General features: G+C 43.6%; 1 protein-coding gene across 3 annotated transcripts in view; it reads left to right on the top strand.

The window, feature by feature from the left end:
• Window positions 1-12,234, top strand: part of tnrc6c1 (trinucleotide repeat containing adaptor 6C1) — a 46,559-nt gene extending 34,325 nt beyond the window's left edge. For all 3 annotated transcript variants that reach the window (XM_060892398.1, XM_060892400.1, XM_060892399.1), the window contains 18 exons: window positions 280-2,631; window positions 3,899-4,084; window positions 4,635-4,798; window positions 4,931-5,008; window positions 5,135-5,192; window positions 5,272-5,420; window positions 5,504-5,632; window positions 5,734-5,874; window positions 6,446-6,565; window positions 6,655-6,738; window positions 6,930-7,179; window positions 7,302-7,466; window positions 7,572-7,760; window positions 7,868-8,017; window positions 9,043-9,258; window positions 9,785-9,855; window positions 9,946-10,085; window positions 10,316-12,234. In XM_060892398.1, the coding sequence (XP_060748381.1) occupies window positions 280-2,631; window positions 3,899-4,084; window positions 4,635-4,798; window positions 4,931-5,008; window positions 5,135-5,192; window positions 5,272-5,420; window positions 5,504-5,632; window positions 5,734-5,874; window positions 6,446-6,565; window positions 6,655-6,738; window positions 6,930-7,179; window positions 7,302-7,466; window positions 7,572-7,760; window positions 7,868-8,017; window positions 9,043-9,258; window positions 9,785-9,855; window positions 9,946-10,085; window positions 10,316-10,685 (5,012 nt within the window). In that variant the 3' untranslated portion in view covers window positions 10,686-12,234. The remainder of the gene's footprint in view (window positions 1-279; window positions 2,632-3,898; window positions 4,085-4,634; window positions 4,799-4,930; window positions 5,009-5,134; window positions 5,193-5,271; window positions 5,421-5,503; window positions 5,633-5,733; window positions 5,875-6,445; window positions 6,566-6,654; window positions 6,739-6,929; window positions 7,180-7,301; window positions 7,467-7,571; window positions 7,761-7,867; window positions 8,018-9,042; window positions 9,259-9,784; window positions 9,856-9,945; window positions 10,086-10,315) is intronic.
• Window positions 12,235-12,465: the final 231 nt, after the last annotated feature.

The following is a 12,465-nucleotide window of genomic DNA, read 5'->3' on the forward strand; positions in this document are numbered from 1 at the left end:
ATCTGCAAATGTACAAATAAAGTTCAATATATGTCTAGTCAGTTGAATTGAATTAAAATGAATAATGATGTTAGTAAGCCAATACTCAGTGGGTCTCTGTTTTGTCTAACAGTTAATTAATGAGTATTTAACAGAACAGACAGTAGACAGTGTTCTTCACAGGCTGCATTTATGGTTTGCCTACACTTGTGTATTTAAATGAAGTCACCCAGTAGTTATTTCACTATTATGCCATTTCATTAATTTTTTTCACTCATTGTCTTTCCTTGCTCTTTATAGACCTGCCCTTGCAGAGTGCCCATTCAGCACAGTATGAAAGTCCCCACTGGGGACATACACCAATCAACAGCAGTGCTACTATAGTCACAACCAATAACAGTGGCTGGGATCAACTGATTATAGACAAAAGTGATTCTGAGGAGTGGCCTTCTATTTCTCACAGCGAAAGCCACATCCCTGCAGGATGCCCATCAGATACTGAGATTATCAACAGCAGCACAGACAGCATGAGTATGGCCACAGGAGGCAGCCAGCAAGGACACTTTCCCACTAATCATCCCAGTAAAGCCAGTAACAGCCACTCAGGAGGTATCCTCTCCAGCCAGAGTGGGGCCAGTAGAGGCTGGGGCTCTGGTCCATCTCCTGCCATTGCTGGAGAGGGAAAGGGTGATAGCAACAGTGCATCAATGGGAGCCAGGACCTGGGGCTCCTCCAACTTTAACTTGAATTTGAATCCCAATGCTAACCCCTCTGCCTGGCCAGTCCTGGGACATGAGGGGATGGGCGTGGGTGGCAGCTCTGGAGTATCCAACCAAGCTCCGTCTAATATCTGCAGCCCACCGTGTGCTCCCTCCTCTGGACCGAGCAGTAGTGGAAATTTAATTGGCGACAATGGAAATTCTGCTGGAAACTCTGGTAACGGTAATGGCAGCACCGCTTGGGGTGGTATGGTGTCTAATGACACCGCTGAGCCACACTCCTCTTCCACGAATGTGTCTTTTAGCTCTGAACCTCAGAACCTTAACACTGAAGGACCAAATCACACTAAGCAGGAGCCCATGAGCCCTGCCAATAGTATGCCTAACTGGAATGTCAACCCTGTTGGCATGGGCTCTTTTGTCCAGTCTTCAACAGGAAGCTCACAGGTCAATGGGGAGGAGGGGTCTGTGTGGGGTAATGGAGATGCCAAATCTGCCAGTAGCTCTAAGGACTCTGGATGGGATTCAGGAAGTGGTTGGGGTCAAGGAGTAGCTTCAGCCACCCCTGGCTGGGGACAAGCCACATCCAATGGGGACTGGGGCAAGCATTCCACTGAACCTAAAGGGTGGGAGTCTGCAGGATCTCCCACTCAAGAGCAGCCACTAAGTTCTTGGGGCAGTGGGGCTAATGCTCCAGCTAGCGAGGGAAGCAGTGACAGCATGGATGGTCATTCTCACAGGAGGGAACGCTCAAGAGATATGGCCCCACCTCTCCTGCCTGCCCAGGACATGGACCCAAGAGTTCTGTGCAACACAGGATGGGGACAGACCCCAGTGCGTCAGCACACAGCATGGGAGACGGAAGAAGCCGCACACTCAAATAACAAGAATGATGCTGGTACAGAAGCATGGGGCTCATCTTCAAATGCACCTCATATGGCACAACCATCATCTCATGGTAGTGTCAATCCAAGTTCTCGACCTGATTCTGGGGGCAAGAGTGATGCACATCGCCCTGCAGCAGCAACTCCATCAGGCTGGGGACCGTCCCCCACTCAAACCTGCTCTGGATGGGGTGACAATGCCAAGAAACCCCCTATTGGTTCTGGGGGCTGGGGCAACCCACCACAAGGAGGCCACAGTGGCAACTTGCAAAAAAGTGGGCAGTCTTGGGGCTCTGAAGACAAATCTTCTAATTGGGATGACTCCCATTCCAAGGCTAAATCTCAGGGTTGGGGAGAGAACCCCAAGCCATCCCATAATTGGAGCAGTGAGCGAGGAGGGGACAGTGGAGCTGGAGATGAGTGGGGTGACTCTGGAGAAGGGAAGAAGAATGGGCCGTCCAGCTCTTCCTGGGAGGGAGATGGAACAGGGTGGAAAGAAAGCCCTCGTAGTTGGGGAAAGCCATCCCCAGGTGGTGGATGGGGAGATGAACAACGCTCCAATGCCTCAACACAGGGGTGGCGCAACAAGTCTCAGGAGGGTGGCAATGGCAGCAGTACTAGTGCGAGCATGGGTTCATGGGGAGGATCAGGCTCTGTCAAGAGTGGTTCAGGTTGGGGGGGAAGCAATGGGGGAGGAGTAAAACATAATCATGCTTCAGAGCCAACAGGATGGGAAGAGCCATCCCCACCGTCCATCCGACGCAAGATGGAAATTGATGATGGTACCTCAGCTTGGGGTGATCCAAGCAGTTATAATAAGACAGTTAACCTCTGGGACAGGAACAATCCTGGAATGCAGAGTAAAACAGGCTCTGGAAATGCCAACAATCCCCCCAGCAACCATCACCACCATACCCACCATAATCAGCCTCCGTTGCAGGGCCATGGACATGGAGGGCCAGCTGCAACCAACAGCCATATCACTCCTGACAATACAAGCCCGCACCAAGTTGTGGCTCCTCATAACAGAGCACCCCTGATGACAACAGGTAAAATAACTTCCTTGTCTCTTGTTTTCTGTTGAAAAAAAAAAAGTTTTATACAACTGCCTTGAAATAAAAAAGTCTCACTTTCCCTATGAAGTCTATATATATATTCTACATCCATATTGTCTATATTTTTTAGTTGTTCCTGTATTTTATTTCTTATAGTAAATAGTTGATGTGTCCACAGGTTTTCAGAATTTAACTAAACTGCCAATATTCAAATAGTAAAATATGTAATTAGGTGTTTTTTATGCCCAATGTCTATAGGAGTTCACTTAGAAAATGACGTTACAAATGAAAAGCTGGTGGAATCTGGTGATATTACACAGAGAAAGTCATGAGGGGCCGAACATACTCTAGCAGTTTTGTGGTCATGTATAAGCTGTATATGTTTATTAACTCTTTTGAGTATAAAGTATAAGTATAAACATTAGTGAGAAGGCACATGCCTGTGGGGCAGGTAAAATGTGTAGTTTAAAAATACAGTTTAATAGATTTGAACTATTTTAATGCATAGAGTTGCATGGTATCTCCAAGCATTCTTAAAATGCTTTTGAATGGCAATATTATTAAAATTTAAGTAGTAGTCCTACAGTATAAGATTGCAGAGGAGGAAAAAAGACTTGATTAGTGAGACTTTCCATATAAACATAGATGTGGCTTTTAATAAAAAATGTAATTAAAACCTGGTTTTTCTTGCATGTGTGAGACAGTATGAAAGGTGTATTGAGAATTTTGGAGTACTTGAACAGAAATTGAGCAGGTTGTTGGAAAGGATTTGATGCCCTCTACTGCTGGTTTCCTGCCATGCAGCCACTCTTCCAATTCAAGACGTAGAAGGACAGCTGGTGCCAAAAGTTACACTTCGTCTACCATTCACTCGGACTATAGTCAGCTGATGGTTACATTTAAGGAGCATTTTTACAATGAAACATTGTGACAACGTAGTCACAACTTTGTCAACATTGTGACAACAGGGTTTTAAAAATTTCCCTTCCGTGCTTAGGTAATCTTTGCTGTGTTGTGTTTCTAAGCTAATTTGTGTTTTGCTACTGTATGCCAAGTGTTGCTTTTTCCTGGTTTTTACACGATATGAGACACATGCTGTTTAATAGATTTGACTGATTGACTGTTTACTAATCATCTAGCTGTAAGTAGTGTTCACACAATAACAACAACTTCATGGTTGTAGCAATAAAATCCTATTGTTTTTTTTAAAAGTGCAAGTGATAAGTGTAGTGTTCCTGAAGTTACCTGTGCCTTTGTACAGGATGGGGGGAAATGCCTAATGTCCACTCCAAACCTGAGCCTTCATGGGGAGAGCCTGTACCTTCTCCAGCAAGCGTGGACAATGGCACATCAGCCTGGGGCAAACCCCCTGGGGGCTGGTCTGACAGTAGCCCTGAAGGCTATGGCCGAGGTGGAGGCCCACCAGGATCTGCCCCCTGCAAACCAGGTTGGATTTCACCATCATATCTACATGTCACATGTTCTCTGTAGCTAAACGATAATGTACATGAAAATTGGATAAATCAGATCAGCATGGTCTAATCAGTATTCAGGGAATGTAAGATAACACACAACAGACCATTCACTTATCCAGTCATATTCTTCAATAATTTCTACCTACAGTTAATGTTGTGGTATGTAAAGCAGGTCAGTTAATGTTATCACTTTGTACCATGTTAGACCAGACATTCATTCCATCCCTTTCTCTTGAAGTTTGTTAGACAAACACGGCAGCTTGTCTTTTTACTAGGACACCACAAATCCTGAACTGTTTAAAATAAAAACAAATTTGGATCCCGGGTCAATTTGTTCTTTTATCGTTGGCTTAATGCTAACACATCCCAAACAAAATAAGGTTTCTGAGCTACACTGACCTCTGCGTTGAGTGAGTTCATTACAGGATCTTATATATTTGGTCGCATTTTGATTTTTAATAAGGTCTAGATCATTTGATATTTGCCATTTAAGTTGTAAGAGGAGACTGTCTATATTTACAGCCTCTAAAACTATGCAAGAAGGCTGGGGAGGTGGAGAGGACATGAACCTGTCGACAGGGCAGTGGGAGCAGGATGAGGGTGACATGTGGAACAGTACAGCCTCTCAGGAGAGCAGCTCATCCTGCAGTTCTTGGGGCAACCAGCCCAAGAAAGGTTCTCAGAAGGTCAGAGACAAATTTATACTTCACACATTCACGTTCCTCTTTTCAGCAATATGTGTAATTGGTGTGTAAGTTAATTCTTATTAGAATAATGTAGATTACGATATATAACACTGATCTTTTCCGGTCTTACAGACGAAGGTTCCTAATAAACAAGATGATGCTTGGATTATGACCCGTCTGATTAAGCAGCTGACCGATATGGGTTTCCCTGTAAGTCTTAAACATGCTTCATTAGACAGTTTTTAGAAGTAATGCTTAATTAATGGACAGTAATCAGCAAGATCAGTATGGGATTTTAATGCATAACGATGCATTTTCCTTAATGTGTGTCTACAGAGAGACCCTGCAGAGGAGGCTTTGAAGAGCAACAATATGAACTTGGACCAGGCTATGAGTACGTGCTTCACCTTAACAGATTCACCCCAGTGGAGTCCTTTCAATGTAATTTATGGTTAAAAACTTTTCTGTTGCAGCTGCCCTGTTAGAAAAGAAGACTGAATTAGATAAGCGAGGGTTGGGAATATCTGACTACAGTAATGGCCTCATCAACAAGCCAATGAGCTGCAGGCCTTCGATCATCTCCAAAGACTCCTCCTCAGACCGTCCTGCCTTCATGGACAAGGTATTCATTTTATTCTTACATGTCGGTTAAACGTGGCATGTTTTTGCACTAAACGGTATAACGTAGGACATTCTTCATTGCAGGATGGGGGATTAGCGGACGATGCCCAAACTTCACCATTTATGCCTTCTCCCAGCCTGAAGCTCCCGATGGCTAGTGCTGCCCTCCCTAGCCAGAGTATTGGGGTCACAATGCAAAACTTGAACAGACAGGTCAGGGAGTGAAAAAGGAATGTTGGCTGTTGTTTAACATACCCCTGTGTTTCCCACAGTCATTCTAAATGTTGTTCCTCATTGTTGTTTGGGGTGTATAGATGCAGAGTGGCATGTTTGGCAGTAGTGGAACAGCACAAACCCGGGCCCTGCAGCAGCCTCCTCCTCAGCCAGCAGTGCCACCTCTCAACTCCTCCCAGCCTAGTCTACGTGCTCAAGTGCCTCAGTTTCTCTCCCCTCAGGTTTTGCTAAATAAAATTTCTTCAGTTAAAACCGATATTCTTTTGGCCATTATGGGTCAATAATACACAGCAGTAGAATAAGTGGTGGTATTTAGAATGTCCTTGAGTCACAACTATAGTCAGCTATTCTTGTGATATTAACATTAATCGGCTTAGGAAATGAATTATCTTCATGTTCGTTCCAATAAGCATGATTAAAATAACATGCTAGAAATTAAGGGGAAGATTCATCTTATCTTTTAAAAGCAGAACTGTTCTTAATTCCTCTTAAGGCTGCTCCTGTACATATTGAAATCTCTGTTAGCCTCAGAATGTGAATAGACTGGCTTCCTTCCTTTTTATCTGCAGTCTATGCTATATATATATATATATATATATATATATATATATATATATATATATATATATATAATATACCTTTTTTTTATTTTTTATTTTAAAAAAGGTCATTATATAGCTATTACTGAGATTTCAGACAGCCGCACACTAGTGTGTTGGTCTAAAAAGACTCGTCAACTCGTGATCTGTCAGCAAGCAGAGATTTGTTTTATGCTATTTTGTTGTCTTACAGGTTCAAGCACAGCTCTTACAGTTTGCAGCAAAAAACATTGGTCTCAACCCTGCACTTTTAACCTCACCAATAAACCCTCAGCATATGACCTTGTTGAACCAACTCTACCATCTGCAACTGGTGAGCGTTAGCATCAGTCAGTATGCTGTACGTCAAGTACTATACTTTGTAAAGTCTTAATTGGCATGCGGTGTTCTGTATTTGTGCAGGCATACCAGCGTTTACAAATTCAACAGCAGATGTTGCAGGCACAGCGTAACGTTTCTGGCCCTATCAGACAACAGGAGCAGCAAGTAAGCTCACCTTTCCCTTTCTGAAAAACCTTTACTTCTCTAGTGGCCATTTATAGACATATTAGTTTTGTCAATGGTCATTTGCGGTTTCCACAACAGTAACATAATTATAAAACGGCAAGCACTTGACAGTGACATCACGTTGTTGTCTATCTTTGTTTTGTGTGTGTGTGTGTGTGTGTGTGTGTTAGGTTGCACGTACAATCAATAACATGCAGCAGCAGATCCAGCAACACCAGCGGCAGCTGGCCCAGGTTCTGCTGGTAAAGCAGCAGCAGCAGCAGCAGCCTCCTCCCTCTCATCCCAGCTTGCATCCCAACACAGGCAAATCAGCACTGGAAACGTTTTCATCACACCAACAGGCATCAGGCCTAACTGTCTCTGATCTGCCGACCAAAGAGCCGCAGTCGTCTCCCAACACATTCTCCTCTTACACTCTCTGTGAGTTGGCTCTATCTTTCTGTATCTCACAGGCAACTACTTTTAGAGGGAAATGATTCTTTTTTGTTGTTATTTTGTTGCCAGTGTTATGTGAATTAAACATCCTGCGTTTTCTTGTATAGCTGGACTGAACCCCAACATGAATGTAAACTGCATGGAGGTGGGAGGTCTGTCCATGAAGGACTCTCCTCAGCCTCAGTCGCGCCTGTCACAGTGGACGCACCCCAACTCCATGGAGAATCTCTCTGGCAGCTCCTCACCTATGGAACCTGGCCACAGCAAGCATGGTACAACTGCCACAGATCTACTTTGCTTTTATACATCTCTACATCTAGCTTATGCAGAGTCTACCTATTACTGTGTCTACCTATTACTCTCTGTGTTTGTCTCAGGTGCCATCTCTGCAGGTCCAAACCTTGGTGCTTCCGGTAAACCCACTATGGACGACTCCTACAACCCGTATAACCTGATGCAGGGCACTGACTCTCCTGCCAGTTCACTGGTGACCCCAGACAGTTGGGGCCAGGGCAAGAATAATAGTGACAAGATGTCCAATGGGACCAACATCAGCTGGCCACCAGGTCAGTAATTGTTGATCTTGATATTGCTCACCTGATCTTGATGCAGCTCAGTTTATGTCATTCAGTCTGTGAGTCAGTCTTGTAATAACCAATTTGAACTACATCAGAGTTCTGCCCAGGAGTGCCCTGGAAAGGACTACAGAATATTGATCCTGAGACTGACCCCAATGTGACCCCAGGAAGTGTTCCCAGTGGCCCCACCATCAACACCAACATTCAGGATGTGAACCGCTACCTACTCAGAGACAGGAGTGGAGGTGAGAAGTCGCTGTAAAGAAGAAAATATTGTCTAAGCAAAAAAATTGCCTTTATTTCATAGTCAGCACCAACAGTTTTTGTTTATTGTTTGTTTGTCCCATTTCCTGTGTTCTTTGGGACACAGAGATTGGCCAGTGAATGGCTACTGTAACTCTTCTGTGACAGACTGTTCAGTTACATCCACCTCTTGCCTTGCCCTTAATCTATTTCCTTAATCTACAGTCTCGGTAGGTAACTGGGCAAGTTGCCAGAGGGAGTTGAGATATTATTTGAGGAATCATCCAAACTAATTGTCTGGATGTGTTGCTTTATCACATTATACCTAAAACTCTAAGTTTAGTTGTTCTGTGTCACATCTTTTTTGTCACTAAAATCTGTCTTGTGCACATAGATAGAAAATTAATCTGATGGTTTGTTTGTCACTAATGTGAACTGGGGTTAGACTGCAACACAATAATTCTCCCATCACAGTGTAATCCTTCTGAAAACTAGTACACTGTTCCCCTTAAACAACCCATTGTGTTGAGGAAGACACTGGAATTTTAACAGTGATTTATTCAATTGCTGAGCTCAACAGAAAACAACAACAACTCGCATCTTTTGCTTGGCCAGGTTCTTGATTTGTTGTGCATGCTTATTTGCATGTAAACGTATTTTTGATCTGCTCAATTTTTAATGTCATTCAGCAATTTTCATTTGTATCAAAAGTATCATTTAAAGAATGATATAGATATTGTGTAAATTGTTTTTAATTCCTATCTGCCATGAAAAAGCCTATGAAGCCGATATGTCAAACTTAAATACAACAACACAAAGTGTAGACTGCTAGTGAAGGGACATGTGAGAATCCTCATGTGTTTTTTTTTTTTTTTTTGTCTTGTGTGTAGCATAATTACCAGCTATACATTGGGTTGTACCCCAATTTCACTGAGTAGATTTTAACTAACAAAATGCATTACATGTATTAGCATGAAGTTCTTTTGTTAATCACTTGTTTTTTTCATACCTCTGTCTGCTCATGAAGGCAAACTGCCAGACATGAAATCCACTTGGTCGCCAGGACCCATCTCACACACGCAGGCCTCGCTGTCCCATGAGCTGTGGAAGGTGCCGCAGGGACCAAGGAACACTACAGCCCCCACCCGTCCTCCACCTGGCCTGACCAATACCAAGCCCTCCTCCACCTGGGGGGGCAACAGCCTAGGCTTGGTGCCGGGCTGGAGTGGTTCTTACTCTTCAGGTACTTGTTATATGAAACAGTTTAAATGTATATGTGGATGCACAAACTGAGTGAAGTAAAAGTACAAGACCATTGGGATAACTATGTGCAAAGTGAGGAGGAAAACGCACAAAAAAGAGCACTAACATACAAATACTGCATGACAACTTTAGATTAGAGACAAGAGTGAAACCCTAGATAACAGGAGGTGTATCATGGCTAAAGTAGTGCTGTACCACCGCATCTACCACACAAAAACACTACTCCTTCAGCTCCTTGCCGTTTGCACACCTACGTACAGCCATGCTATCTCGTTAAACCAACCAGCAAGTGCAGAGTAGGTTTAAAGTTTCATCCATTTGTAATGTCCCTTACGTTTACTTCCATTACAGCCAGTTAAAAGCAATGAAAATTCAGTAAAGACAGTTGGCTGTGTTCAGAAGACTGATTCTCTTGTACCTCTAGAATCTAGGCAAACATAAAGGTCTTTTTTTACATAAAGATCATTAGTGTTATTCTCTTTATCCTGTGTGTTTTATTTAAACAGGTACCACATGGAGCACAGACAGCTCCAACAGGACAAGCAGCTGGCTGGTTCTAAGGAACCTTACACCCCAGGTACAACAGGAAGACTAGATAAACCTTCACAGATTGTTTTCTGAAATTAAAATACTGATATGAACGCATGTAACGGGGTCTGTCCTCCAGATTGACGGCTCTACTCTGCGGACGCTGTGCATGCAGCACGGCCCCTTAATCACATTCCACCTCAACTTGACGCAGGGCAACGCCGTGGTGCGCTACAGCTCCAAGGACGAGGCTGGCAAAGCCCAGAAGTCCCTACACATGTATGTGCTGCTATTCTTCTTCTTTCCTAGATTGTATTTAGTGGAAGACCTTCTGTGTAGCTAAGTGATACTCAGCCTTCAAATATATACAGTAGATCCACCGATGCGTTACAGTTGAGGTTTGCTGTCTGGGTTCTTTGCTACTTCAGTTGCATGTATATGTGGATATCATTTGCCAAACATTGCGTGTTGTGGACAAGAGTTGACTTGATTTCATTCTGTTTGTGCAGGTGTGTGCTGGGCAACACCACCATCCTAGCAGAATTCGCTGGAGAGGAGGAGGTGAACCGCTTCTTTGCACAGGGTCAATCCCTCACACCCACCACCAGCTGGCAGGCCAACCCGGGCACCAATCAGACGCGGCTGGGGGGTGGAGCATCTGCCAATTCGCACCCTATTGGCCACTGGAACACCGCCGGCCTGGGAGGAGGCGGAGCTGGCAGTGCAGCTAAGGCAGGCAACGAGCTGCTATGGGGGGGCGTACAGCAGTACTCTAGCCTTTGGGGGCCGCCCAGTACAGAGGAGGGCCGAGTGGTAGGCAGCCCAACCCCTATTAACACGCTGCTTCCAGGAGACCTGCTGAGCGGAGAGTCCATGTGAGGGTGTCGACGCAGGAGAATTATGAATATTCAAAAAATCAAAATGAACATAAAACAGTGAAACAAACAAAAAAAAAAAAACTTGAAGAAATATAATTAATTACGCAGGAGCAAAAACCAAGCAAAATCATGTGGTGATAATCAGCATGTGTGGAACTGTGAACCAAGAGACAGGAGGCTGAAGATACACTTGTAGAGGCTGCTGACCTTCTTCCTCTTCTCCTCCTTTTTTATTTTGCATCATTTCAGTGGATTTTTGTGTTCTTCCTTTTTTTTTTTCATGTGAGGCTTTGGTTACAGTATTTTCTAAGACTTTTGGAGAAGAGCAAGTGACTAAACTGAAAGGAAATAGAACCTTTAATTACAAACTTTCTCTTAATAACTGAAAACTGTGTGAAACTGTATTTTACTACAACTGATCAGACAAGCTGCCATTTTTAAACGTCCCCTGGCACAAGCCCCTCATCACCCCAGATACACCGTACGAGCCTTCCTCCCTACTCCCCCAAAGAAACGCATCATTCTGATCAGCCCTTCCCTTTAGACTGTATCCACTGCTTTTTGTTCATCTGTTAGCCTGGCGGGTTCGTTTAACAGCACTAAACTAGCCTTAACTGCTTACCAGCCCCATCTCCTACACACTCACTCTGGGCTTACAGAAGAGATGGATCAGAGAATTGCACATTTTTCCTCACTTTTTCGAGCCAGCAGAGAAGAAAAGTTCCATGCTTGACTTAGCACATAGGCCACAGCACACATCTGCTTCTCCTTCAGACCTCAGTCATCACCCTCGTCTGTCCGCATCACTATTAAAGTGGCAGACGTGCGGCTGGTGCTTACTCATCTGCAGGACAGGCTGAGCAAATAGTTGCCAGCACCTGTGTGTGTGTGTGTGTGTGTGTGTGTATGTCTGTGTGCTGCATTAACCACTGTCTTCAGAACTTTTTAACAAAACACTTGGAACACAACACACAGAACGGACACACCAAAACACGTTCATTTCCTTCTCTTCTGCTCCATGAATGACCTCAGTTATTTGTGACCCAGTGGGGGAAAAAAGAAAAAAAATCATGTTTGTCGGACGTGCAATATGCCACAGACTCTTCCGTCCATCGTTATACAGAGCTTATGCTGGTGAAGTTTCCTTTTCAAATTGGAGTTGGGGAGGGGGGGCAAACACACACACACACACACACACACACACACACACACACAGCTCACTCATCCAACAAATGCGGGGACATAGAGGAAGACTTTCCCATGGTGTGCGAGCCTGTAGTGAAGACGATCACTAGCACTTCCTTAAAGACACAGAGTGACCATAGCAGGATGTGGGCTTCAAACCAAATAAGTGTTTCTTGTAACCCAGTAGACAAGGTGCATTTTATGTTGTATTTGGTACAAAAAGAACAGAACAAAGAGACTGCTTGGAAAAAATTGGGTGGTTGATCATAGCACTTACCAAGAGCATCAAGCTCCAACTTCAATGCCAACAAATCACACATGGAAAGCTGGAACTGAAAAAATGCAAAGAAAAAGCAATCTACATAGCTTTTCCATGCTCTCTTTTTTTGTTGTTTTTAAGAAAAAAAAAAACTCTAAGTGGAATTTTTCTCCTTATGTCCCTCGGATGGACGTCAAATGGTAGCAAATGAAGGGTAGTTTAAAAAAAAAAACAAAAAACAAAAAAAAACCATGCAAAACTGATTCTGAAGCGTTCTAGAGTTTATATATATATATATATATATATATATATATATATATATATATATATATATATA

The sequence above is a fragment of the Tachysurus vachellii genome, chromosome 18, assembly GCF_030014155.1.
Source record: "Tachysurus vachellii isolate PV-2020 chromosome 18, HZAU_Pvac_v1, whole genome shotgun sequence".
Lineage (NCBI taxonomy): Eukaryota > Metazoa > Chordata > Actinopteri > Siluriformes > Bagridae > Tachysurus > Tachysurus vachellii.